Source organism: Struthio camelus, chromosome 4, assembly GCF_040807025.1.
Source record: "Struthio camelus isolate bStrCam1 chromosome 4, bStrCam1.hap1, whole genome shotgun sequence".
NCBI classification, from domain to species: domain Eukaryota; kingdom Metazoa; phylum Chordata; class Aves; order Struthioniformes; family Struthionidae; genus Struthio; species Struthio camelus.
The window spans coordinates 916,000-942,421 of NC_090945.1; the positions used below are offsets into that span (position 1 = coordinate 916,000).

General features: G+C 48.6%; 1 protein-coding gene across 1 annotated transcript in view; it reads right to left on the bottom strand.

The window, feature by feature from the left end:
• Positions 1-7,232: 7,232 nt before the first annotated feature.
• LOC138067052 (uncharacterized) overlaps positions 7,233-26,422 on the bottom strand; it is a 385,190-nt gene continuing 366,000 nt past the window's right edge. Inside the window, exons 13-16 of the mRNA XM_068940999.1 lie at positions 15,015-15,192; positions 13,676-13,811; positions 13,293-13,418; positions 7,233-7,475 (exon numbers count right to left, since the gene is read on the bottom strand). Of these exons, the coding sequence (XP_068797100.1) occupies positions 7,233-7,475; positions 13,293-13,418; positions 13,676-13,811; positions 15,015-15,192 (683 nt within the window). The remainder of the gene's footprint in view (positions 7,476-13,292; positions 13,419-13,675; positions 13,812-15,014; positions 15,193-26,422) is intronic.

The following is a 26,422-nucleotide window of genomic DNA, read 5'->3' on the forward strand; positions in this document are numbered from 1 at the left end:
AGCACCTAACCATTGCTCCCAAGACGCCCCCTACAACTCTGCAGTATCTGGAAACTTTCCATTCTTCCATTTCTTAGGGGCTTACAGCAGCCCTGCCTATGTGATCTGTTAACATCAGCCTTTCTGTTCCTCCCACACTTGAACTGCTTTAAAATGTGCTGTGATAAAGAAGCCCCAGCAGTTTTGCATTATCCCGGCCCACTTCTTGGATGCGCAGTATAGCTATTCCCCGACTCAATTTTACTTCTGTACAGAACAGAAAGACATACTAAATACTGTTAAAATCTACAGTACGGCCCATTGACCATAATGAAGCTTCAGCAAATTTACATGCGAGGCCATGACAAGCAGGCTTGGAGGCTTTTTAAATCAAAAGCAAAATTAAGCATTACTTTCCCTGAAAGAAATCAGTTCAGATAGTCAGGGCCTGATCTGTTTAGGATAGCTAGTAACGAGGTCTACTGGGGACACAGCAAGTAAAAATTTCCTACGTTTACTTCAGGTAATTATATAGCCCCTACCAAAAAACCCCTGGGCAATGGGGAGCCAGAGGTAAAACGGTTCCTCAAAGTTATATTCTACAGAGACAAAACCAAAATTCATTCCGAAGCCCTATCCACTGTCCTCCACAGAGCCGTGCCTGGGGCTACAGGAATTACATCCACTGAAAAGGCATCTTCAGGGTTTGAAGACACTGTGGTGGAGAGAGGCTGCACAAGACAGGTTAAGGACACAGCTGAGGGAAGGGGGCTGCTCAGAGGACCTCTATCCCACCACCACCTTACTGCCCTCAATGGCAGAGCCTCCTGAATTCTTAAGGCCAAAGAAGTGCAACCAGATGACTCTTCCATATATAGCTAAAAGAACACTTTTGGCTTTTACAAACACCAAATGCAGATTTAGTGTTCTCTTTGCTCTTAGGGCATATCTGGTTTTAATCTGAAAAAAAATTCAAGACTTTTCACGTTGGCATTTGAAAAATGAAGCTCTTTCATTTCTTTCTAGCCTAAAATCCCTTGCATCAAAAGTTCCCTTTCCTTATTTATAGGAAAAATACTCAGACGCAAAACACGAGGTTTTGATTTTGGTCAAAATAAAATGTTTTCAGATTTCTCCTTGAAAACACAAGCATGGTTTTTATGCTGAACCTGGGTGCAAACGCTGTCGATGCCCGGCTGGAGCTGCTGCTACATCTCGCAAGACGGGCAGAGCAGCAGCTCCAGCGAAGCACTTGCATCCAGACACGTGACGGGCAGGCGTGCATCGGCCTCCCAGTGCCCACGGGGGGCTGAGGTACGCCAGGCTCCCCAGGCGTCCTGCAGAGCATAGCCAGCTCTCTGTCTATGCTACCTGGGGCTGAGATATGCCGATCTTAAGACGAGCTGTGATCAAAACAACTCTGCAGCTTACCGTTAACAGTGCTCTCATCAAACATGGGAGTTGCCATTTGCGAGCTAGCCCAACATCATCCGCAAGAGCAATATGACAAAATCACCATAGGAACAAGTTACCAAAGGAGACTAGGGGTTCTTCATCTGTTCAAGGCCTTAAAGCCAATTCAAGGCTGAACGTCCTTCTAAAATATCAGCAGAAGGGTACTGAAGCAGTCAACGTTCTGTTTGTTGCCATCCTCACCATTATCATAATCCCGGCATGCAAATATCTCTGTGATTTAATAAGTTCCTCAGCAACTAAATCCTGACGCCCCTAGAAGTAGGATGATAAACCTCAGGGTCTGACTTTGTAAGAGTCAAACCGCTAAAAGACGACTCTTCTGGAAGGTAATTTGATCTTTCATTACCTTTCCAAATCAATCTCACCCAATCTTCCAAACTGTATCCTGAGCTATTGAATATATTTCTGCGCTGTAAACACCCAGACAAAGTCAGCATAAAAATCTTGCCATCGGTTAACTAGCTTGAAGTCTTTCCTCTATTTCGTGTTGACTGGGATGATAAATAATTTATTTTTAGAGTACCAGATCTCAGAAATAAATTTCTAAAACAAAACTCCGGCAAAACACAATTATTATTTAACTCATTTTAACAATTCAATAAACGCTGTGGAATGACTTCCGTTAGCTATTCTCCTAGCCAAGGTCTACTACATCATTAAATATTATTGAGTTGGGTCTGCCATTTTACTTGAAATTATGTGCCTGGCATTTTAGTCTGGGGCCATAAATGCTGGAAATGTCAGTTATATAAGCATCCATCTTTTTCACTACTGTCTCCCATCAAACATTAATGGTAGGAGCGCTAATCCATTCTACACACTCCCAGATATCTACATTTGCTAGGAATGGAACTGTAACAGAGCACACTGACAACTCACACTAAGTAATTACTCTTAGAAATATCTCAGTAAACTCAATTCGCTCCCAGAGGTCTTTTAAATTATATCTCGTTAGAGCGCAATGCTTTTTCAAATGACAAGGTCACACAAAAAAGCAAAACTCTATTTTATCTTTATCAGAGCTTTACCCCCCCACCATAAAACTGTTATAACACATAATTCCAACCAGATAGAGACGTTGTGTTTTATTGTTAGATTCCAGAAAAGCTATAAAGCAAGCAGAGTTGTTGTTTACAGTCGCAATAAATTTGGAATATCATATACCATTCTAGGTGAGGCAAATGCTTCTACAAATGTGAGCTGAACGGAAAGAAAAAACAAAGTACTTCACTGGTAAAATACTTTTCTTTTGAATTCACACTAAGAAAACTCCTCGTGCATCAGAAAAGATGAACCTCAGACTGTATCAATGCAGAACACACATCTCATCACCCTGGCTAAACTGCATTGGTGACTTGACAGCAAGAGGCTACTCAAAAGCAATGTGGGCTACGTAGTTTGACCAGCACTTCACCACTTAAATGTGGTTGCTATTCTTCCTTATAAACCCAGCTCCTGGAGGCACGCGATTACGAAAGAATTTCAGGTTTCATTAAACAAATATTCTTGCCATTGTTTTTCTGTAAAGCTTGAAAGCGTTAGAGTGCACCCTAAGAGCTCAGAACCCAAGAGATGAAGAAAGATAAGGCAGCGAGAATCTCTGCATTGATACACTAATCTCCTGCTATTTGCGGAAAAGGCTGTAAATGGCTCCTCAGCCTTTAAGTCTTCACTGAAAGTACTAAAGTAATTGCCATACGATCAAATGGGACAATGAGAAAGACAAGGAGTAAGTAACATAATCTCATTTTAGCAGCAGCCATTTTAGGAAAAAAAATCTGCGGTATCCTGCAGTAATGAACAGACTTTTCAGTTTAACTGAAGAGGCAGAAGCAGAGAGACCCATTCAGTAGGTTCTTAACTTTGTTCCACTACGGCAAAACTATGTCCTTAAGTGAGTGTGTGCCTTTATTCTTCAGTCCAAGTGGTCTGGCACATAAAAAGAGCGCACCACATCTAAAAGCAGCAGCACTAGGGTATCTTAGCAAGCAACTACCTCCACAGAGTTACTCCAAGGAATCCAGAGCTACTATACAGGGGATAGGAAAAAAAACAAACAATGTTTAGGAAGCAAGGGTAGCCCACATCTCCCTAGAAACATGCCCACATGAAGTTGCCTACCAAAGCAGAGGTCAGGAGAGCAGGAGTTACTAAGGAAGAACAGATGTCCTGACACAGAATTTTTGGGGGGGGGGGGGGGGAAGATTTTTTTCCCCAGGGATATTGCACAAGAATGATTTGGGAGAGACTTTCAGGAAATGTAATGGAAATAGTGCAAGGGTAAGTAAGGTCCTAACAGTCAAGAGAGTTTCAAAGCAGCACTTTCGCTCCTCACTCCTTTACCGTCTTGCATTTGACTTGTTTGCGCCTTCTCATTGACAAGCACCGGCTGAGATTTGCAAGGGAATAGCATCACCAAACAAATCTTACATTAGGAACGGGTCCTGGCCAGGAAGTTTACCTCCTCTGAGCCCCACCAATGAAAACAGGAGAGTCTTCCTCTTCTGCCAAGGGACCCTCTCATGTCACACTTTTGACTCTCCAGCACTCCTGATACGCACATTAGTGTTCTGCAGCTCTCTAACAGTAAAAGTCACCCAAGAGAAAAGAATTTGGGCAAAATTAAAAATAAGGAACTGCCAGCACAGAATATATAGATTGCAGGTCTCACATCCTTACACTGCCTTGAGCATAACTTGCATGATCAATATTCACCCTTCCTTTCTCTTCCCTTTTAAGCTATTACCTGGAAAACAGCGTTGACAGAGGTTAATTTTAGAAAAATATGACCAAGCCATCCTGCTCACAACTACTCTGTTATTAACTCTATGGCAAGAGCTCCTCAGCAATGGTTGAGCCAGATCAATGAAAACTCAGGCAGGTCAAATCTGTCACTGATCTGCGTCAAGCAACTCAATGAATTTAGGTTTATGCCACTGTAGTTTTGGTCCACCCAAAGATGGGGAGCTGTACGGTTTTATTCCAGATGTGGATCTGACTTGCAGCAACGGAGCTGTCCTCATTCATATCGGCTAGGAGTCGGACCCCACAACTGCAAAGACCTGAGCTAATTTTGATCACTGGAGAAAACTGGGACAAACGTCTCTGTTTGTAAAAACATTCTGAGCTCCCTCTTACATTAATATAATATCAAACATTTCAAAAACAACTCACGGTTTGAGTTCTCTTCCCTTTTTCCGGTCCAACTCTTCAGTGAAGATCTTCCAAACCCTTAAATTTGAAGAAAACTAGGACCGGTTCACAGAGAAGTTAAATAAATAGACATAATTGAAAATTAAATTCATGTCTTCCTGGAGACATATGACTGGTGTTCAAATATACTGAAATGTGTCACTGTGCTTTGACTCTTAATGTAAGGAAGAGTTTTGCTTTGTCTTCCCCCAAACAAAACCAGAACATTTCAAGGCCCAAATGAAAATTATATATTCACACCCTGCAAAACAAATTTTGCTGAGGAAAGCAAATCCTTTGCGCAAACCCCTCATTTTTGCTAGGAAAGCATTAGGATGGAAAATTATCAGCCAGCTCTACCAAACACCTGTATTCTTTCATTCTAGTATTTTTATCTTGCTGATAACACTGATAACACAGTGAGCCCCACTGATTCCCTGGAGCTAAATGGTGCCTTTGCTTTCCAAGATGGAAGTGGAGAGGTAATTCACCACGGCCTGAATATATCCAAGCAGAAAGAACATTTCTAACGCTTTTAAAACTCTTCAGTCTTCCAGACACATAATTTCTACCTCTACAAGCTGTAAATTAAACTCAGATACTGAAGGAAGGAAAAAAAAAAAAGAAAAGCCTGCTTCCAGGCTTCCAGTTTGCTTCTGTGTTTTATTTTTTTAAGTTGAGTTTCTAACCGGCAGAAGAGATTACCCAGAGATCTTGGCAGGATGTTCTCCATCTCTGAGAGTCTTTAAATCAAGACTGAATACATACTTTAAAACCCGTAAGTCAGTTCAGCCACAGGTTGTTAGGCTTGGTGCTGGACTCGGTGGGTAAAATTTATAGCCTGCAGGTCACATCAGAGGATCATCACAGTCCCTTCTGCCTAAAAAACCTACAAATCTACACAACAAGCAACAGACTGCAATCAGCCTTTGGCTGCCCTTCCTCGTTCTCCTGGCTGTATTTTTAATGTAATCCTACATAGAGATAAAAATTAAAAACCTAACTGCGAGCCTGAAATCAAATCAATTTGATTGAGGGCAAATGAAGCAAATCGAATGATCGAAGCACCTTTTTTTTTTTTTTTTTTTTTTTCCTTTCTCCTCTTCCCTTTTTCATTACCCCAATTCTTTTTAACATTTAGATCCCTCCTGCAGCTTTTCAGAGCTGCCAGAAAACTGAAACAACCGGTTAAACACACAGCTCGGCTGCGGACAGCACGGCCTGGCTGTCACTCTTCATTTCTCACTTGCAGCATCACTCAACTCTCACACGTCCCTGCAACAAGTCTTTTAACAGCGCATTTTGTCCTCCTCTGCTTGTTCTCACCGCGGCAGCATCTGCTAGGCTTTCACCGAGCTCCAGGGTGATGAGAAGTTTTGCGGTGGGCAGGAAACAACTGAACCCTGCAATCCTTTCGGGGCTGTACTTCAGCCTGTAGCCAGTATTCCCATCACCGGTCATATGAGTTGATGTCTTCGTGATCGCTGGGTGCAGGAAACCAGCCAGGGCCTACCCTAGGGTTAGCTACCACAAAAAACACGTAGGGGAAAAAACAGCGATGTGGTTACTATTCCACCGATCTCACTCGAGCCAGCACTTTGGAGCGGGAGCAGTGGACAGGCGATCACCCACTGAGCCGCTTTTGAACAAACGACACACACCGATTCACAAAATCCAGAGAAAAGCCATTAACCCCTGCAAGATTGAATCCAGATTTACGCCAACATTGCCGAAACTGGATGCTGGCCCGTAAGTCACTATAAAGAAATTTGAACCTGAGCCACTTGGTGCTCCGGCAACAATCTTTTCCGTGACTAAGGAGGAGCTATCATCACTTTAATGCCCAATATCACCCACAAAAGACCATAAACTTTTAACACAATGATAAAGCTGGGCTTTAGCCTTTTAAATAACCTGCATCTTGACTAATTGTCCACTCGACTTTTTCCTTGCCAGTTATACTGTGGGGCCATAAACACAGAGGAATGAGAACAGCCAGTAAATTAAAGTGCAGGCAACTGAAAAGGTCAAAGTGGCATGCTTTATTATTGTCTGCCACTGAATATATGGCGTGTTAAAATTCATATATTGGTCTTTCAAGAAAATAGAAACAATCTCTGAAGTGTATGAGAAATCAATCAACACGAATCGATTCTACTAAAAACGATTGGAACGGCTATATCTAGAAAGGACTGTGGATATCAAGAAGGAAATCCACACTTCCTCACTGCCGCCTCCATGGATGGGAAATCAGAGAGGGGCTAACCGCTGGATGCTTGCACACAGGTTAGCGACGCTGCAATGTAAAGCTACTGAGGTGAACTGAAGCATCCAGGATTTCATCTCAGTCTCTTTGCCCCCACGCTCAATTCCTAACATGAAAACAAAAGGAAGCGGTAAATTCATCCTGCAGCAAGGGCAATTTTACTTCAACTCTCAGCTGCAAGGATGGCCAAGGATGAGACAAAAAACGCGATCGCGCCCATCAGCGGCAGGTTCCCTACTTCTTTCAGAAACGGACTGCAGTGTATCAGCGCCGAGGCACAGATCTGCGGTATTAACTGCATCTGCCGTTATTAATGGCCTTATTGCAGTCGGTCTTGGCTCAGCAGAGGAAAACAGCGTAAGGCAAAAGGAGGCACGTGCTCAGACAGGATCTCTTGAACGTTGAGCGCGTCGGGGGCTACGCACTGATCTTTGCAAACTGCATTGAGCCAGGTGTGGTAATACGCTGCACGAGGCATCTTCATCTCCTTAAACTTTGTTAAAAACGGCTGCTCGTTTACGGGGAACAGCCTGCCCGCTTTCAGCCCTTCGGAGTGCAGCTGCTAAAGGACAGGACAGGCCCCTTTAAGTCCACAAGCAAATCATTAGAAACGTGGCTGGTCCGACAAAGTCTCTTTCCAGGAGCTGGCTCGATTTCGGGAGCGACTGTGTGTGCAGATAAGTAGAGAAGAGGAATCAGAGGGAGCTGACAGTTTTGAAACATGTTATTTGCGATCAGGTCCACCAAACACTAATGAGACACGATGCCTTGCCTGCAGCACACCCTAATGTATTTTCTGTCACGTAATTATATGCTATTGTGGCAGAACATATTTTCACAATGATTTTCTTTCCATCCATCTATCTATCATGGGGGAGAGGACTGGCAATTTACAAAAATCTGTCTTTAAACGATGCTAAAAGACAAGTAGTGTCGGTCTGGTCTTACCATTTCTCTTATAACTTGACTAAATACTCAAGCTTGCTGATTCAGAATAAATATCTTTTCTTCTCCTTTCTCCTAAAGGAGGATGCGGGAGTTTTCACAGCTGCTGGATTAATCGCCACCATAATTTTCTTCCCTCGCAGAGTCAAAAGCGTATTGTACTCTCATGCTGTAACCACAGTCCTGCGATCATAAAATGGCACCTCTCTTCTGGGGCTTCCAAAGCGTGAAACGGCCAGAGAAAACACCTGCCGCTGGCGTAGTGAATAGCCAGTGGCTGCGTCTCACCCATCTTCTGAGAGGATGGAGGGGAACTCCCCAGGTGTACGTGCTACCACTGCATCCCTTCCTTCCCTTGGAGGGAAAACTCACAAGCAGCTCTTCTTTCGCTGTTAAACATCCTTTGTCATGCTTTGGCCAGCTGCAGAGAAAATCTTCCTCAATTCTGGTCCCCAGAACGGTTTCTCCTCGCTACTGTCGCTACAGATAATAAAACACCATTCTATAACACTGAGCCTTACCAAAACCAAACTCATGCTCTTGTCTCAAGCTTAAACGCTCTGGGGGTTCAGCTCAGGAGAAAAACTGTCCTTGGGAAAATGATCCAAACCTTAATGAGATGCATCAGAAAGACAGACAAGCACACAGGGACTCAGGGTTAAGAAAACAAGTCCTACAACATCCTGCAATAAACAGAACAGTGTTTCCCACACGCCCATCGCGTATAACCTCAACTACAGGCTTTTCCAGCCCAGGTCATATTAGCACCCTATTGGCCCTGCTACTATCCTCGGAAGTACGTCCAGTTGGGAAATACATCCATGAAGCCGGAAAGCATCTTCTCGAGGCTCTCGGGGTCTCATGCTCCTCAGCTCCTACCTCCACGTTATGTTTCCAGGAACATCAGTGCTATAGTTCCCAGAAGTAATGTGCCTTTTTACATACCACACTCAACACACAACAAAGCCAGACACACTCACAAGCCAGCATGCGAGGAACAAGATGACCAGCAAGCCCAATGGCATCGGGGGAGGTGGGGGGCTGCTAAAAGCCAATTTTCGTACCCTTCTTATCTTACAAGAACTTGCTCACGTAATCCTTAACTAATCACATACGGTATAAACGATTCGTAATAAACTCGGGGTACTCCACGCTGTGTGTTTCTGTAACTTATTAGCACATATATTGCAGTGCTGTTAAAAACCCCACGTACATACCCTCACATTATCCTAGAACAGAAGTAATAGGCTTTGAACGGATTTAACCAAAGATAACAAATATGTTCTCAGGACTGAGCTTCTCTACCTAGTTTCTAACAAATGGACACTGCACTGCACCTGTTTACTGACTATTAAACCCGGATAATGTTGGCTGAGGTCCATGACCCTATTCGTGGAGATTACAGTCAGTAGGGCAGAGCCAGTGTCTGTTATGATATGTTTTCTGCTTTTATTTTGAATTCTGCACAGCAGGTAAGAAGGTGATGGACACAAGTGATTATCGTAAGTAAGTGATAAATCAACAGCTTCCACTGAGTAAACTGCAAAACAAATTGTGCTCAGCTCTTTCCCCACTTCTTCATGACCTATAAAATTGGCTTTATTCCGCTGCATTAAAAAAAAAAAAAAAAAAAATCAGATCACGACCTCTATTCCTTTTGCCTGGGGACTGGCATCAAAGGCTGTGAACCATGAGGTTACAGAAAGAGAAAATCTGATGAGAAATTCTCCCAGCCTTAACTGGGTGGAATATGGGCTCAATTCTATCCTAGCAATGAAACCTTTCAATTCATTCCCCTGGAAATCCTTCAGTTTGCATTTTTCAGAGATTTGCAAAAGTCTTACGGCATAGAGAGCTACTTTCCTCTGGCTGAGCAGATTACCACGGCGCCTGCTAGAAAGGGACATAACTTCAAGCAGCGCTTCCTACAGAACTTCTCACTCGGTTCCGATTGAGCTTCTTGTCACTCTGTGACTCATATTTATCTTCTTCTCCTGCTCATTAAAACTGCCATACTTAAAACTGAAATGCTTGGAAAGGCTTTGCTCTAATCAAAGTAAATCCCCTTTTCAGTCTGCTTTGCATAGGGAGTTTTTGCAGGGAACAGAGCTAGGAGGACATGGCTGGAGAAGAAGAGAGAACATATCTCCAGTGGTTCCCAGGGAGCTATCTGACTTTTACCAATATCTCATAGCCCGTTGCAAAACTCTCCCATGCAGTGGATGGTCTCAGCTTACACTTGAGGCAGCCTGGGCAGCTGGAGAAACTCCTCACTTGGACCATGCTGCATACGCCTACTGTCGGCACAGCGCAGTGACACAGCCTACACATCCCCGCTCGCCGGCGGGCCAGACAGGACCCGGGGCAGCCTGGAGGCTGGCTCACTGCCGGCTAATATTTTTTCTGTGCTGCATGTGAACTAAATAAACAGGTACTGGGAAGAACAGCCGTTGTTTGTGTAACTGCTTTTCGTTCGTGTCTTCCCTGGGGCTCTCCAGATACCACTGGGAAAGACATGCGCATGCTGCATCCGCTGCCGACCAGGGAGGTGTCTCAACACAGACTGAGAACTGAGGATTACAAGGACGCCAAACTCTACACACGCTGCTAATAGGTTGTGTGAAATAGCCAAAGATCCTCAAAGGAAAATTAAAAAAAAAAAGAAAAAAGAAAAAAAAGAAAAAACCCCCCCTATGCCTAACATCTAATTGGTGCTACCTCTAGTCTTTGCAGATTCGGAAGGGTGCGGGGTACCTACATTCAGCCATCCCAAAACAGCAGATTAGAAAACAAACGATTGATTTTAAATCCACTTAAATCCTGCCAGCCAGCAGGTAGATTTGAAGACTTCAAAAATACCTTCTTTTCATTTCGGAGCAGTTTGAACTTCAGCCACAAAGGCTGTGCCAGGTAGTTTTTAGCGCAGCGGAGGGCTGAGGAGGATGCTTGCAGGGGATTTCGGCTCCTGGCCCTTCGGAGGGCCGAGCGCATGGGCTGGCGGCTGTAGCGCTGCCGTGGCTGCCCCTGCACCAGGCTCCACGAGCGCCCCTGGGGAAACGTGAGCCTCACATACCACCCGCTGCACATCACCTTGGGCAAGGCTCACCAAATCTCCCACGTTTTCCTCCCCCCCCCCTTTTTTTTTTTTTTTTAAATTAGCTTACACATCTACACTCTACTTGCAGTTTTGTTCTAATTTCTGAAGATTTCTGGATTCCAGAGTCAGCAAGAAGCAAGACTTGGCCGCTGCATCTGGTGGCAGAGTTATCCAGGAGGGGGCAATTCTGCCCTGGGGTAGCTTTCTCATTTTTTGGTGGTCCTCAGAAGGGAAGAACCAGCCTCACAAACAATTCTGCAAAATCAGAAACAATCCAAAATGTCTCTTTCTAGATCCAACACCACTTCCTAATTTGAGGTGGGAAACGCAAACAGTCTAATGGGAGTCTTTCGTATCAAGACCCGGCTTCATCTGAATCATTTCAGGCCAGGCTAGTTTGAATCAGGCAAAGCAGAGACTTGATCCCACACCACTGCCCATGCGACCACTATCCAAGGCACAAGGAACAAGCGCAGATGACTAGGAGGAGAAAAATTTGCAGTAAAAAACTCGAGCAAAACCAAAAGCTGTCCACAAAGCATTTCAGCTTCAACAAAAGAGTCTGCTTAGACAAAATTCTCTATCATCAGAAGAACGTCTTACTGAGTTGAAGCGGCAAAGCTGCTGAGTTTTTCATCACCTGAGACGTTCCCCTTCTGGGAAGCACATCCGCTGAGATAAAGGGATAATTCTGACGTGTTGGTATTTCACAGCAAAGACCTATGGGAAACTTTTCCATCAAAACTGCTAAGACAAACTGGGTTTTTGATTAAATAGGAAAAAGCTCAATTTTTCACTGAAAAAAACAAATGCCCCACACTAAAAGTCCCTCTAGGATTTTGCTACGGCAGTGCTTCAGAAGAAAGTGAAGTCCCTTTTCCTCTATTGCCCTGCTCTCTCCTCTCAGCCAAGCAGCCTGGCCAACCTGTCCATCACGCACCGTGGGCAGGGATTGCAGAGAAGAGAGCTGCCACTGCTCTCCAAGGCATAATCATTAGTCACTAATCACTGCAAATGAACTGCAGACGGGTTTCCAGCACAGAAAAAGAGGAATGTAGGACTTCAGGATGTCAAAACCAGATACGAGGCTTTACTAGCTCATGTATACCAGCGTCGCTCTGAACTCATTCCTTTCTTACCCCATCTCCAGGCATTCGAAAGTGGTTGGAGTGGAGATCAGTGGAAACAAGTGTTCAAGCACCAGGATGGCTGAAGAGGCAAGGGGTTAGTGATAGGTTTTCTTAAATTCCTCTTTTGATACGCCTTTTTTTTTTTTTTTTTTTTAAAACAGACCTATGGATGAGCACCTACACTATGACTTCTGTAAATCAATGCATGTGCAATTGGGAATACTTTAACCATCAGAATTGACCTCAGATTATTTTGTGCAACGGTTATTTCCAAGCCACAATGCTCCACGGTTAAGATGCTGGGTGTGAGGTTGGCTGGGGAGGTAGAAGCCCAAGGGCAATACCAGTATTCCCCACTAAGCGCCCACTAAGATCCAGCAGTAAATCTCATTAGTCTTTGCAGCATGCTGCACTGAAGGTCCAAATCATGAACAAGTCCAAATTAATCACACTGCTAATTCAAACTGCAGGGTCTCTCGAAGTCACCGGGACAAACCAACCCATCATGTGCTGCTTAAGACACCTGTGATTTTTCTCTGGTACTGTTCTCCTTCATCCTTATTTTAGAAAGGCTGAAGGAGGAGCAGTTAACTTCACTAGCTTTTTTCCTTATTGACTGATACTTTTTACCCACAGCGGGTGAGACAGATCACTATCTGCATTTCCTGCCATCCACTGCCCTCACCCTCTTTCATGCTCCTGCTACATCAGCTTTCCCACAAAGCACCCAAAGCTGGAATGAGATTTCCATCCTGGTGGTCCAAACCCTATGAGATGCCCCTCACAGCAAACACAAGCTGTTTGAGTCCAAGGAGCTTCACCTCCAAAAAAGGTGCAATGACACACCTCTGCCAGGACTTTTCAGGGGGGCAATACTCCACCGGATGATCTCTCCCAGTTCGATGACAAGGCACAAACACCTCCCTGGCCCACTGGACACACAGGCCAGACCATCCACTGCCAATCCAGGCAAAAAGTCAAGAGCCTCTCTGCCTCCGCCGCCCCGGGCAGTTGTGCCCGTACTGAACACCAATCTCTTCTGACGTTCTGGCTCTCTCTAGCTCACCGCTTCCCCAAACCAGGAAGTGCAGATGCCATCTAAGTGAGTTATCTTTTTTTTTTTTTTTTTTTTTTTTTAAATTCACGTTTGAATCAGACTTTGGGGATAGGTTTGAGGTTAGCTCTTTTGTTACCCAAACAGGCTCACCCATCCTTCAATCCAACCTGCAAAAATACCTCTGCTCAGCACTTCTTCACAGCTCAAGGCTTTATCTTCACCGGCTGCCGAGTTGCTCTGGACACACGCAGCCTGTTCTCTGCTGAGAAACTCGGCCTTAACCAGAAAAAAAGGAAGATACAGGAAGACAGACAAGTGAGACAATGATGATCTCGGGCCTTTTTCTCCTCCAGCCACTGGCACCAAGGCAGCCCATTCTGAGAAAGCAGCTCGCAAATATAAAGCAGGGAATCGGAGAGGAGCAGCACATCTACCGTTAACTATTTCCTGACTGGTTTATTTACAGTTTTTCTAATCCCTCTGAACATGCCCTGAACACGAACCAAGACCCTTCAGCACTACCATCATCTCACCGACGGAAGCCAGTCCCAGGCTAGTAGATTCTCCATGCAGTGGCAGCGAGCATAGGGAAGTAAGGTCAGGCAACCAAAGTGCGACTTCTTGCTTGATGGCATCCCTTTAAATTTGCCCAAATTTGCCCTGTGAAACCTAAAGAGAGTATTTTGCCATGATAAGAGACACGGAAACCAAACCACGTTCTCTCCCTGCCTATCGGCCCTTGGCTGCGCAAATTACGCTGTTTCCTCCTGAGGAAAACCTAATTTCTCAGCAAACCACACGAGAATGGCTCCAAATGTTTGAAAAAGCCAAGTAAACGACACTGTCGAGGGTCCAGATGCTCGCAATTACGGGCATGGTCCCAGCCCAACTCTGGGCTGCTGTGCAGGTGACAGAGGGGAGCTGCCGGGCGCAGACGTTCGGCAGGTTACGGCAGCCTAAGCGGGGGGCGCAGGGGCAGGAATTAAGCTGCATCCAGTAATGGGTTCCCTCTTAGGCAAGACTGAGCCGAGTCCAGTAAAATGAAGCTGCATATGACTTAAGTATTTAGACTGATAAATGTGAATATCTGTGGTATAATAAAGAAGTAATTTGTGTGAAGGGAAATTGCATTATGCTTATTCAAAGCAGAATTTATTTCTTCCCTTTCTTATTAAGAAACTCATTTTAAAAATCCCAGCCTCAGGTCAGGGTTATACTTATGGGCCGATTTCGTATCTGACAGTGCAGAATTCAAAATTTCTACGAAATTCCTTACTGTCGTCAGTCACCAGCATAAGCCCCCTATTTGGGCCACGAATTTCCTATTTTTCCTTTAATTAAAAAATGGCTTGGGGGCATGTAAGGCTTAAATTACTTGCATAGAGAAAAATGCTTCTCTAAGAAACCTATTAGGAGATATGGCTTGAGAGCAACAGAAGCCCTTCAGAATAAACAGAAGTTAAATTTTTTTTTAAAGTAATGGAGAAGAGGGGAGATATTCTTGAGAGTTTTGTTCAGCTCACTTTGGGCTGTCATTTTCTGCCCTGAAGCCATATTTGAGTTAGATCAAAAAGGCTGCTGGGGGAAGTCAGCGGGATGGCGGCAGGAACTCGTCCGCGTGCGGACGCGGGTTTATTTAAAACCGGCAAACCTTGGGTCTGAGCCCGTCACAAAAACACGACCCCATGATCACTAGAGCAGTTTGGCTTGCACAGGAGCTGGCAATTTTACCGCACGCGTGCAACACCTAAGCCAGGTGCCAACGGTGCTGCGACCGGGCTCTGTACTTCTAGTGACCTCGCAGCCTGCACAGCGAGGCCGGCCGGCCGGCCGATGCACGCTCCGCTTGGCTCAGCCAACGCGTGCTCCTACCTGGACCGGAGCCGACCGACACGCTGTGCATCAGCCTCTTCTGGGGGAGTGCTGTGAACATAGCAGGCTCCACTATCCGCTCCCGCCCCCCTCCAGTAACGCCTTCGGTAACGCCTATTTCCACCTGAGACGGTGCAGATTCCTCCTGGAGCACGGTAACACAGCTCTGCAGTAACGACTTAGGAAGGAAAAAAAAAATACACAAAACAGCCGATTAGGTTCAGAATTCCCCCTCTGTGGAAAGGCTACGACCGCCTAATAGTGTTGCACTGCATTTAGGCTTAGAAGCAAAGCCTTAAATTAGGCAGCAGACAGTAACATCGCAGTGACCAGAAACAGGGCAGTAACATCGCAGTGACCAGAAACAGGGCTTAGATGCCTGTGCATTTCATGCAAAAATACGGATGGGCTTATTTAAATTCTAACAAGCTGTTGCCTCGGCCTAGCTGCAGACTGAAATGGAAAGTATCAGTTTTCGAAGGGCTCTCAAAGTGCAGCTGCGACCTTGGAGCTCCTCTTCTAAGAACGGATCGCCCAAAGCAAGGGGGACGGACTGCCCTGACCCCAGCGAGGGGGAGGAGAAGCAGCATTTCACACAGAAAGCAGCCTTTCTGCCTCATCGCCAGGACAGGGAATTGCTTCCTTCCCTTGCTGCTTTCCGAGGACCTTCCTAGCCGCCCCGTGGCCAGCGGCCTCTGCAGTCCTCTGCCCTGTGCATCTTCTCCGGGCAGAGGTGAGGACCAAAAAGCAGGTTTTATTCTCCGAAGCCCTGACCTGTGGCTTGCTAAGGGGTATGAGTAAATCCATTCAGGAGAACAGGAGGCAAAACGAAAGGGGAGCCTAATTTTGTACTGAAAACTGCTGCGCTCACTTATGCTTTCCATCTCGGAAAGCTAATGGATTAGAGCAGGATTCTTCAGGCTTTACAAGCACGTGATCCTCTTTTGGCTTATCCGACTGCACGCGATCCTCCGAGTCGGCAGCAGCCGAGCCCCCCTCACCCCGGCCAGGAGGGCAGGCTGCCCTTGCTAGCTGCGAGCATCTGCCCCCCGTCCGCCGGCCTGGCGGAACTGAGCAGCGACCAGCGCTTGGAGATGGTGAGCGGCCCACGAGCCAGCCTCAGCCTTGACCGGCTGGGATTACAGCCGGGTCCCGCCGCCCTGCCCCGAACCACACCACCGCTGCCTCCAGCTCGGTGAAAGGGAGCCGCTGCTGGCGCCAGCATCGCATACCCAGCAGCGATCGCCCGAACAAACAAACTTGGCTTCAGCGGGTGAACACAAATCTCAGGGCAAGACACAGCCCACAACAGAGACAAGCCTTCACTGCGGCCCCCCCAGGACCTGCATCCTTGGCCACCCCTGCCAGGGCGCACAATCTACACTGGAGCCGAGCACAAGGGAAGTGTGGCCCGTTTGAAGGAGAAGGCCCAGGCTAGGTTCAGGGTTGGCTGACCCACGCCCTTAAAAGTACGCAAAAAATCAGTCAGGGACTGCATCTTATCGAGGAGATGTCAGCATAAAGTTACACAAGGACAACCTCTAAAACCACCTTTCAGATGAAACCGCCTCCGCTCTAGCCCAGGACCAGCAATTTATGCTGACACGTGAACTTCACGCCGAAAGAGAACAGCTGCACCACAAGCTCTGTTCAAAGGCAAGAAGCTGTCACCTCCTAGCTAGCAGTTACCAGCTCTCATCTTACCCAGGTGACCTTAACATGCACCAGCATCTCAAAAATAACGCAGATCTGACCTGGCAAGTTTGATCCTGTGACTGCCGAAGTTGGCTTCTCGCTCCACACCTCCCGCTGCTAACACCCTGCAGGTTACTGAGGGCATTTTCAATGGCTCCAAGAAGCTTTCTCAGTTAAAGAAAAAAAAAAAAAGGTTTTTGTAAGCGAAACCTAAGAATTCTGCAATGCGTTGAAATCTACTGCGTTCCTGTATTGACTGCAGGACCTCCAGCTATCTCGCAGACTCTGTACGAGGAGGGTAAGCGTCACCCCTTCCAGACGGGCACCACGCTCTCTCCAGCTTTAGGTACAGTCACCAAACCTTGCCTGCTTTAAGGCCATAAAACTCCTGTGGAGCGGCAATGGGACCGAGCCCACCGCTGAAAGCACGCTCCCTTGTCCAGCACGAGGCAGGAGGCTTGCTATCGGCCACCAGTTTTTGACAGTTAGGGCACAGCAACAGAGACCCCGGCACGCACCTTCTCCAACAGAGGAGAACGCAGTATCTTCTGCTGGCCTAATCCGGAGGCTGAGGGAAGGTAACGCCGCCCTGCGTTTCCGCTGGTTTGAAAGAGCGGAGGCTGGAGAGAGAATTTAACGCGGCGTTTCACTAGAAGAGATAAGAGGCGACAGGGACGTGATGAGCACACCACCGTCTGCTGGCGTTGCCCGGGATACAGCATCGAGGCCAGATGGGCAGGGCGGGTTAAGGACCAACCGCTCCCAATTCGCTCCGCAATCATTGCCACCAGAACGCGTTCCTGTTGGGCCGTTTTCCACCTTGTTATCAAGCCTGTCACAAGAACGAGGTTGCTGGACGAGTAAAGGCTTTGCCATATTGGTTTCGCAGCGCTGCTGCCGCTGCCTTGATCTTCTCAGCACTCTGTAACTGATCGCTTTGCCGTTCCCATTTCCCCTCGTTCGCAGCCGCCCTGGCAACCGAAGCAGACGAAGGACCGCGGCAGGATCCGCGCGCTACAGCGCCCTGCTTCACCCGAGCAACCAAGGCCCAGGCACCGCGGCTCGCAGAGGGTGTAAGCGGAGGCCGCTCCAGGTAAGGCCGCACGGGTCACCCCCTCCGCAGGCTCTGACTCTGTCCCTGGGAGCGTCAAGACCTTGGCAAAGCACAAAATCACTAAGCAAATTGTTTAGAGCCTGTCCCAAACTTAACGGCGTCTTTCCACCCGCTTCGCTGGGCCTTACTGTAGCCCTGTGCTCCACAACTGAATTGTGCTTCTATAAAAAAGGGAGGAAATAATATTTCCTCCATCTTATTTACTCAAATGATGAACGTTTAGGGTAGGGGTTCCAAACGCTGGACGTGTAACACCTACCATGGGCAAGTTGGATCAAGAGGTACTTGCCCCAGCAGCACATACAATAACCACCACCAGTGGCAGCAGCTGTTAACATCGGTTGGCTGGTCGAAAGAATAGGGGAGAAAGCCCTGCCAGAGCAAAAAGCATCTCTTCCCACGTCAGACAGCATCTAACGCATGGACAACCTGGGCTCCTCATCCCGTTAGGGAAGTCACAGACCCTTTGCCTGCTGAAACATGAGCTCCTCCCTGCAAGAGCTCACACCGACCGAGCGCCTCCGGCAGCACGTGAACTGCCCTGCCCCTCACGCTCGTTTTGGCCCCTTCCGCCCCGAGCGGCACGGCGGCATCAGCACCCCGCGGAAGAAGCTCTGCCCGAACGCACTTGCCCAGGGAGGGCTGCTGGACAGTGCATGCTGCACATCATCCGGGTGCAGACAGCGGGGCCGGAGGCTGCCCTTCAGCACCCCTCGGCCACTCCATGTTGCAAACATCCGGCAGCTCACAAAGCCCGTACGTAAAGGTGCAAGGAAGTCGTGAGCTGGGGAGAAGAAAGCGCTGCTGCGAGGGAGACGCTAACTGCATTGATTGCATCGGGAACGGACACAGGGCAGGGCAGCTCAGCAGGCAGCTTTTCTACAGAGGCTGCCCATTTCTGCACTCTGCAGAGCCGCGTTTTCTGTTTGCAGCCCAACAGCAGGGAATTAAAGGGATTACGCTGTGTATACATGCACGGTACTTTCCACCCCATGGGATAAAGAATAAATGCTCAGGAAATTACAATATCTTTGAACTCTCCAGATCAATCTGATTGAACTACATACATCTTTTTAAGTTTACAATACACTTCTTGACATCAAAGGAGGGGGGAAAAAAAAGATAGCGTGTTTTTTTAATCAGGTTGATTAGAAGCACTGCAGTGACACCTCTTCTATGGAGCTTCAATAATTCAGTGATTTTCTTTTAAATTGCAGTATTTTGTATATTTTAATCTCTTGTTTTATTTGGCTGCCTTTGAATTCGTTTCTAGGGAGCTCTTGTGTTAGGATCCTGGCATTAATTTTTTGTCAGTTTGGTATTTCGGCTTGTTAATGTTCACAAGAAATCTGAACTGGGAACAATTTAGTTTTCCCTTAGTAAAATAAATGGATTGAAGGTAATTCAACAACCAACCACCAAAAAAAAATCACCTGGTACCAACCTGATTTATTATGTGTCTATTTTTCTTATGCAGGAGTTGATTTCAAGGGCATTATCTCTATTCATAAACAGCTCTTATCCCTTGAATGGACGCATTTAGTTCAGGATCTGCACGCAGACTTGCCAGAAAGTAAGAACTGCTTCGTTCTCTTCGTATGTATTGGTACAGCGAGGCTGGAGCTGCTGGTTCAGAGGCACGCATTCAGCAGCACATGTAGACCAGTTCAGCTCCCTTGATATCAGCCGGGTTACGCCGATCTTGGTCAGGCAAAGGATCAGTCCCCTTCTTTTCCTTTAAATTCCCGAGAATTTCAGTCATGTGCAAATTATGCTAGGATACTAAAGCAGCCCAGTCCCTTTCCTAACCCTGGGCAGCGAGCAGGGGTCACTGGGTAAGCTTTCTCTTCTTTGCTCTCTGAATTTTAATTGTGGTTATTTCACAGCCTGGCTCTAATTTCCAACACTAATTTATAATGAAATCTCTGTATTTTGCTTAGCTCCTGGCTTTCTGCTTCTTGCTCTGGATATTGCTAGATGACTCCCTGGTGAGAAACTCCAGATAATTGCAAAAAAAACGCGCAGCACCTTTCCCCAAAGGTTTTCCAGGCAGAGCTGGCTGCAGTCAGACTTCTGCCCCGCGCACTTTGCTCTTCATGCTTCGACTCGGTTTAACACAGGGAATAAACCGAACTCACAGACCTTCAAGGGCATGTAAAACCTGCAATAATCTAGGACCCAATTATGAAAGGAGAGTTTGCCAACCCCTCACCCAGACACCTGTACTGGAAGACAGTCGCTGACGCAACAGGACTAGAAGTATAGCGGCATCTAGAAGGACCCTAAGGCACTGAATAAAGTTAACTGCCAGCCAGGGGACGGCATGAGGCGCACGGAGGTTTCCTGGCAGTCCTCCGGCCAGCAGTTGCCAGCCTTTCGGTTCGCTTTGTAACTCGGAGGCTGAAGCGGGACACCTGTCCCGGCCCGGTCGCCGGGCGCCAGCAGCCGCCGAACCGCGGCCAGCGGGGCTCTGCCGGGAGGAGCGGTGCAGCCTGCTCTGACTCAAAGCCCTCTGAAACGTCAGCCCTGCAAAACCCCGAAACACAGCAACGGAAAGCCCAACCACCACTAAGGATTTCACCTCACCGTTGAGACGGGAACCGAAGCGTGGACGTGTAACACGGGAGGAGAGGTCTTCTGCTCTTGTCCAGCCTCGAGCGCAGCCGCAGCGACGAGACAACCGCCCGCGCGCTCGGCAGAGGGCAATGCCTCTGGCCTCTAGCGCGGCTTCCCAGCTTCAAGTTAGACGGATCATTGCGAAAGCCCAGTCCTTACCGACGTTAGTGCCGACGGGCACATTCCTGCAACGCGGCCCAGGCAGGCACGGTACGGTCTGTGAGATCCGCCTCGCGCTTTAGCCTGGCACCAGCGTTGCGCCGGGTATGGTTTATGGTTAATCACCCCGTCAGCACTCCAGCCCTCTGAAACTCAAACCACACCGCTTGCTTCCACCTACTGCTGCCCATACCGACGCATCCGGAGCTGCAGGACGGTTAGCTTAGCCCCGTGCGACGGCCTGCCCGCGCTGTGCTGGGCTGCCCGGCGCTGCAGCCGGGCTGTGCACCCCGCAGAAGGGACACCCGCACCACGAAGACACCCACTTGGCAGGAGCCAGGCTGCGGAATAAATAACGTTTTATGACGTGACTGTGCTATCTTAAAATCATTTCATCTCTTGGTAGAGAGGCAGCTTTCCACACGCAAATTAGTCACGGTGAGCCTGACTTGCGTCGGCACCGGGAGAGAGGGCGGCCATGAACACCTTCAGCATTAACTCTGCGCCGCAGCAAACTCTTGCGTGACAAACGTCTACGCTAATACAGCTTACCGTTGCAGCCAGCACTTGTAACTGCACTGCAATATTTGGCCAGATTAAAGAGAGTCCACTTCCAGTTTAAAAGACTTGCCAGTAAAAAAGGGAAATCAAAGTTAAACAGGTCAATATTTCAACTTAAATGAGCAGGGTTTAAAGCAGGCATAAGATAAACTTTTCTCAGAAAGTCAGGCTCCCTTGAAGCATTTCAAACCAGGCAACCTACATTACCATCTCTTTTCAAAATTACGTCTTAAGTCAATTACTGTTGGAGGGAGGGGCGGAAGTTTTATGTAGGAGTTTTATTCTGATCATTTTAATCAAGGGGAGATACAGAAACATAAAAAGATGCACATCACCTTGATTAATGAAATCCTCCAAACACCTTCACAGCTTCTTTGCATACTACTTTTAGACGAACCCATCCACAGTTTGTTTGCAGATACTATAAAAAATACAACCCCAAACCCTATTGCTAGTCACTGTTTCAGCACAACACATGCTGGCAGGATCCCAAAGGTCAAAAGGTGCCCGACTCCTGCTTAGATTTATATATATATTTTTACGCTTGCAGCAAAACTCAGAATAAACAGATAAGCTCAGCAGTGGCCAACAGCCGTAGCTCCGCGGAGAGCAGAAGCACAGGACAAGTTTCCCTCGTGCACTAAGTACTCGCCAAATCCTTTTGCAACCATCGGAAAAGCTGACGTTGCATTTCAGGTACGTACCTGCCACGCTGCGCTGGGTGCTGCGTTCAAAACGCTGCCCGTGTTGGCATCTCTGTTCTGATCGAGGGCATGAGGATACGTATTTGTTTGCCTTCGGTCCTGAAGAGGTTGTCACCATCGCAGCCCTGACTAGAAGCGTCAGAAGCGCCAAGACTGCTAGGTATTTCTGCTTCCTCTGATGCTACTCCTGCAGCGAAGGGGAGCCATATATATAGAGTTAAGGGTGGTCAAATATGGGTGGTCTCTGGCGCAGGGGCCCAGAGAGACTGCAGATAAAGTCTCTGCAATAATTGTTCTTGGCACGCGCTTTCCTCCAGCACGTGAGGATATACTCTAATTTACTTCAAATACTCAGCAACGGATCTTAGAGAAGAGGTCCACAACCGGCATTCTCACACCGCGGTGCTATGCGCTCACTGTACAGTGATGTCCAGACCACAACACTCAAAAATGGTGCAGGCAAGTTTCCCCGTTCCTAGTTTTGTTCATCACTAAAGCACGGGCAATCTTTTATTTGGAAGTGGTTGTGGGCTAAAGAGAAGCAAACCGTTTCTTATGAGCTACAATGAAGGCTTTTATATGCAAGAGCTACAGCTATTTCCGAAGGCAAAGTATTTTTTCAGTCAACGTGTCATTTGTCCTTTCAAGAGATGTTTTATGGGGTAATTAGACAGAGCCTAGCAAATTCGCCATGTAAGGAAAGTGAAGTTGGAGCGCGCTGCCTGAGCAGCGTACACAGACGCTTGCAAGCCTCTGCACCCTGTAGGGGACCTGCCACCCGCAGCATTTGGACCCCAAGGCTCCAGGCTGACAGCACTAATCACGTGGCTTCATCAACAACGTGCACATTTGGAGATCCACACAGCAGGCATTCAGCTCTTGAACAGAAATCAGCAGCGGCGAAAGCGCTCCTGTCGATGTCGAAAGGGGCGCAACGTTAAGAGCAAACAGGCTAATAGCGCAGGCAGGCAGGTGTGCAGCTATGCATGCCCGCGAAGAATAAAAACAGCATTTTGCAGCAGCGCAGCCCTCCGCTGAGCAACTTGTGGTCAAGATTTATCGATTATATCTTCCTCAAAGCGAGAAATAAGTGAAGCAAATCAAAGCAGAGGCTAAACTGAGCAGAACGCCGCAAAACCCGTGCCGGATGAGCAGCTCCGTGCCCATCGCCTGGGGCAACCTGCTGCCGAAGGATAATGTGCCAATGCTAATCAGATGAGCCCTTTCCCTTCCCGTTAGGCACGCTGCTAACTCAACAGATGAGCGTTCGCTGCTTGCTTTCCTCCAGAAACATCGGCCCCGCTCGGGAGGCAGCCTTGCTCCCCTCTGAGCTACGTTTCCGTCCTCATGCTCTTCTCCTTGCTCCCAAGCGCAAGCGGGAGGCTCTGCACCCCTCGCAGCACTGAGCACTAACTGGCCTGCCGCATCCCTTGGCCACCCTTCCCAGCATCGCCCTTTCGAGAGAAAGTAGGTGATCCTGCAAAGCACGGGCTCTTGGAGGACCGCGTGCTGATCTCTGCCTGGGCAGAGAAGAGCAAGCTCTGCAGCAGCACAGCTGGTGGCATTTGCTGGTCAGACACGCATGCAAGACACACTCTTGTTTTATCCAGCGATAACGCATTAAGAAAACCCACAAGAGACTGCAGTACAAGTAAAATGTAGGCTGTATCAGCCTCAAGGCCACACGTCTCCCCCCTCGCCTCAGTTAAAGGTAAACACCCTACAGCTTTCCTCTAAAGAAGAGGAGAGAAACGCAGCTTTGGGAGACCCCAGGGGAGCGCAGGCTTTCACCTACGTTCAGCGCTGCCTGCTGAACGACAACGTCTGGGCTGGCCCACGAGGCCTGATCCATAGCACTTGGAAGTCGGGGATTTCCAGAACGCTTTGAACACGTCTCAGTGGCTGATTTGTAAAACAACGGCCAAGCGTGAGAAACGATGTACAGGGGGGGGAAAAAAAAAAAAAAAGTCTGTTGCATACCAAGTAGGACTGATTCATTTCGGAGCGTGCTCAATCACCTGCTAACAAAAAAAAAAGAAAGAAAGAAAGAAAGTGCATGTGTGTGCGCATGTTCTCCGCTGAAGACGACGTATTCCAAAATGCGTAACATCAGTCAACTGCTGAGTCCGACACGTCACTCCCCAAGTCAGATCTATCAGACGCAGTGCCCGCTAAACAGACAGATTAGCTGTTAAGCTAACTACACCAGCCCGCAGCCTGGCTATACTCGCCGCTGGGCCAGAGACACAGCACGCTGCACGTTACCACCTCCCCGGTCACAAGGGTCGTTTAGCTACCGTACCGGGTACGTGCAGCGGGTTTCCCACCGCAGCACGTAACCAGGTAAGCTGCAGACCCGGCATCGAACCCCTCGCTCTGCAACAGCCACTGATGGCAAATACGCCACCCTCGAAACATCGGCTTTCCGGGGACACGCTGATCACGTGGCGGGGCGAAGTCACTGCCAGGAAACGGCACGGTCTGCAGTAGCCGCGGAGTAAGAGTCACTTTTTCTAGAGCCGTTTATTCGACTCCAGAGAGAGCACGAGACGCCGGCCAAGCTATTCAAGCAACGGGAACCGGGGACTCAGCGCCGGCACAAAGGGAGCGCTCTCTCTAGCGGCAGCGATGCCCGCTGTCCGTCCTTCGCGTCAGCTTTCCCAGGCGTTTCCGGAAAACCCAGCAAGCAAACAAACAACCCCCCCCCCCCAAGCCAAGCAGCACTCAGACACCAGGCCATTGCCGACGCCTAAACTACAGCAGAAGGTACTTAATTATCCACGTGCTTCGGTGAGCTGGGCTCCTAAAGCCGAGCGCCAGGCTTCAGGCGGCACTTCGCTTCCTCAGGGAACGCAAACTTACCGCTGCAGCGGACGAGCGCCGACAGGCTTAGCGCCGGCAGCAGCTTTTACCAGCGAATGAGAAAAGGGGCACCAGCGGACGGTTAGCTCACGTTTGATTTTCTGCCAATTTCCTATTGTACTCTCCTGAACGCAGCTGAGGAGGCAGGCATTAGCTCAGGGCCTAACGGAGAGGCTGGGGACGAGCAGGCTGCCTCGGCCAGGTGGGAGGACAGAAGCTCACCTCTTTTCCACGCGCGCCTAACGCAGGCCAGGTAACGAGGCACGTTTGCCTCTCTTCCCAAAAGAGCAGTTCAAATCGCCTCTTCCTCCTGCCGCGCAAAGGGGAAACAGAGGACGTCGTGCTCCGTCCCCCGCCGCTGCCGGGCAGCTCAAAGCAGGGACGAGCCCGAGCTCTTCGTAGCCGCGCCGGTCGCTGGCGGGCGCCCGCCAACCTCCCGCGGCGCGGCACGCTCGCCACCACGGCGGGGGAACCGAACCTCCCGCCCCAAGACTGCTGCGGGGTCACAACCCAGACCTGGGGAGAAGGGGGCAGGACGCGGACGGGAGAGGCAGGAGGGGGCAGCTGCACGCAGATACCGGTTACTGCTCTTTTCCAAGCGGTTACTGACCCGTCCCAGGACCTTCGCCTTTCCCTCCAGAGGCAAGCGGCTGCGCTAAGCGCTTCCCCCTCGCTTACAGTTTGACAGCGGTTTGACTACGCCCCCTGGCCCGAGCCGCCCCTGCGCGGCTTAGCTCTTCCCTAGCCCCTCGCAGGCACCTGGTGCGGGGGCCGGCGTGCTGCGCCTGGCAGCCCAAGCGCTCCCCCGCGACACCGTTCCAGATGCCGGCCCACCGGCCTCTCCCACGGTACGTCCACGCGCTCCTGTGTTTCGCGAGCGCTGGTGGGCGAGGAGCCGAAAAGGGGCCTGCCCTTGCCCCAGGAGGGAGGGACAAAGCTGTCGCTCGGGGGAATTAATTCTCAGCCCCCAGTACAGTGAGAACATGTATTGCTCTTGCAGCGCAGAGCTGAACAGTATCTCTTGAGCATCAGCATAATACTAGACTGCAAACTACCAAGGGTCTCATCGGAAAGACAGGCTTAAAGAGGAATTTAAAATCCATTCATTTTCTGGAAAACGCTCAAACATGCCTCTCACAACCAGGCTACGGCATATGCCAAAGGCTTTCTGAGACAGGAGCAGCTACAGGCTTGGCCAGCGTTAAGACCGCACACCAAAGCTGAAAGACGGGGTTCCTCGCTTACGCTGCTTTCTGGAAGGCACCTACTCCCACCACCCCACCTCACAGCAGCAGAACCGCCACTTCCCTGCGCGTCTGGCCACCCAGGGCCCTCTGGCTGCACCCCCTCAATCTCCAGTGAACTAGGACGGACATCCCACCCTGATTTTTCTGGCTTGGTCCACAGCCAAGTTCTGCCCAGCCTGCAGTCGTCTGCGACCAGGCAGCAAGGTGCTTCGGGTTTGCACTAAAGCAACCCCCCCGGCCCATCGCATCAGTCCCAGTCTGAAGCAGCGGGGAGCCCTGCTTCAGCTAGAAGCAGCTCCACTGGTGGAAGACTCAGCTTCTTTTCTGTTATGTCTGAATTTCCCTTACAACTGGTTAACGCTTTCCAAATGAGAAGACGTTCCCCAAAATCTGAGCAAAATCAAGTGTAAATAAAAAGGCGCAAAAGGGCCAGATCTGCACGCTGCCTCT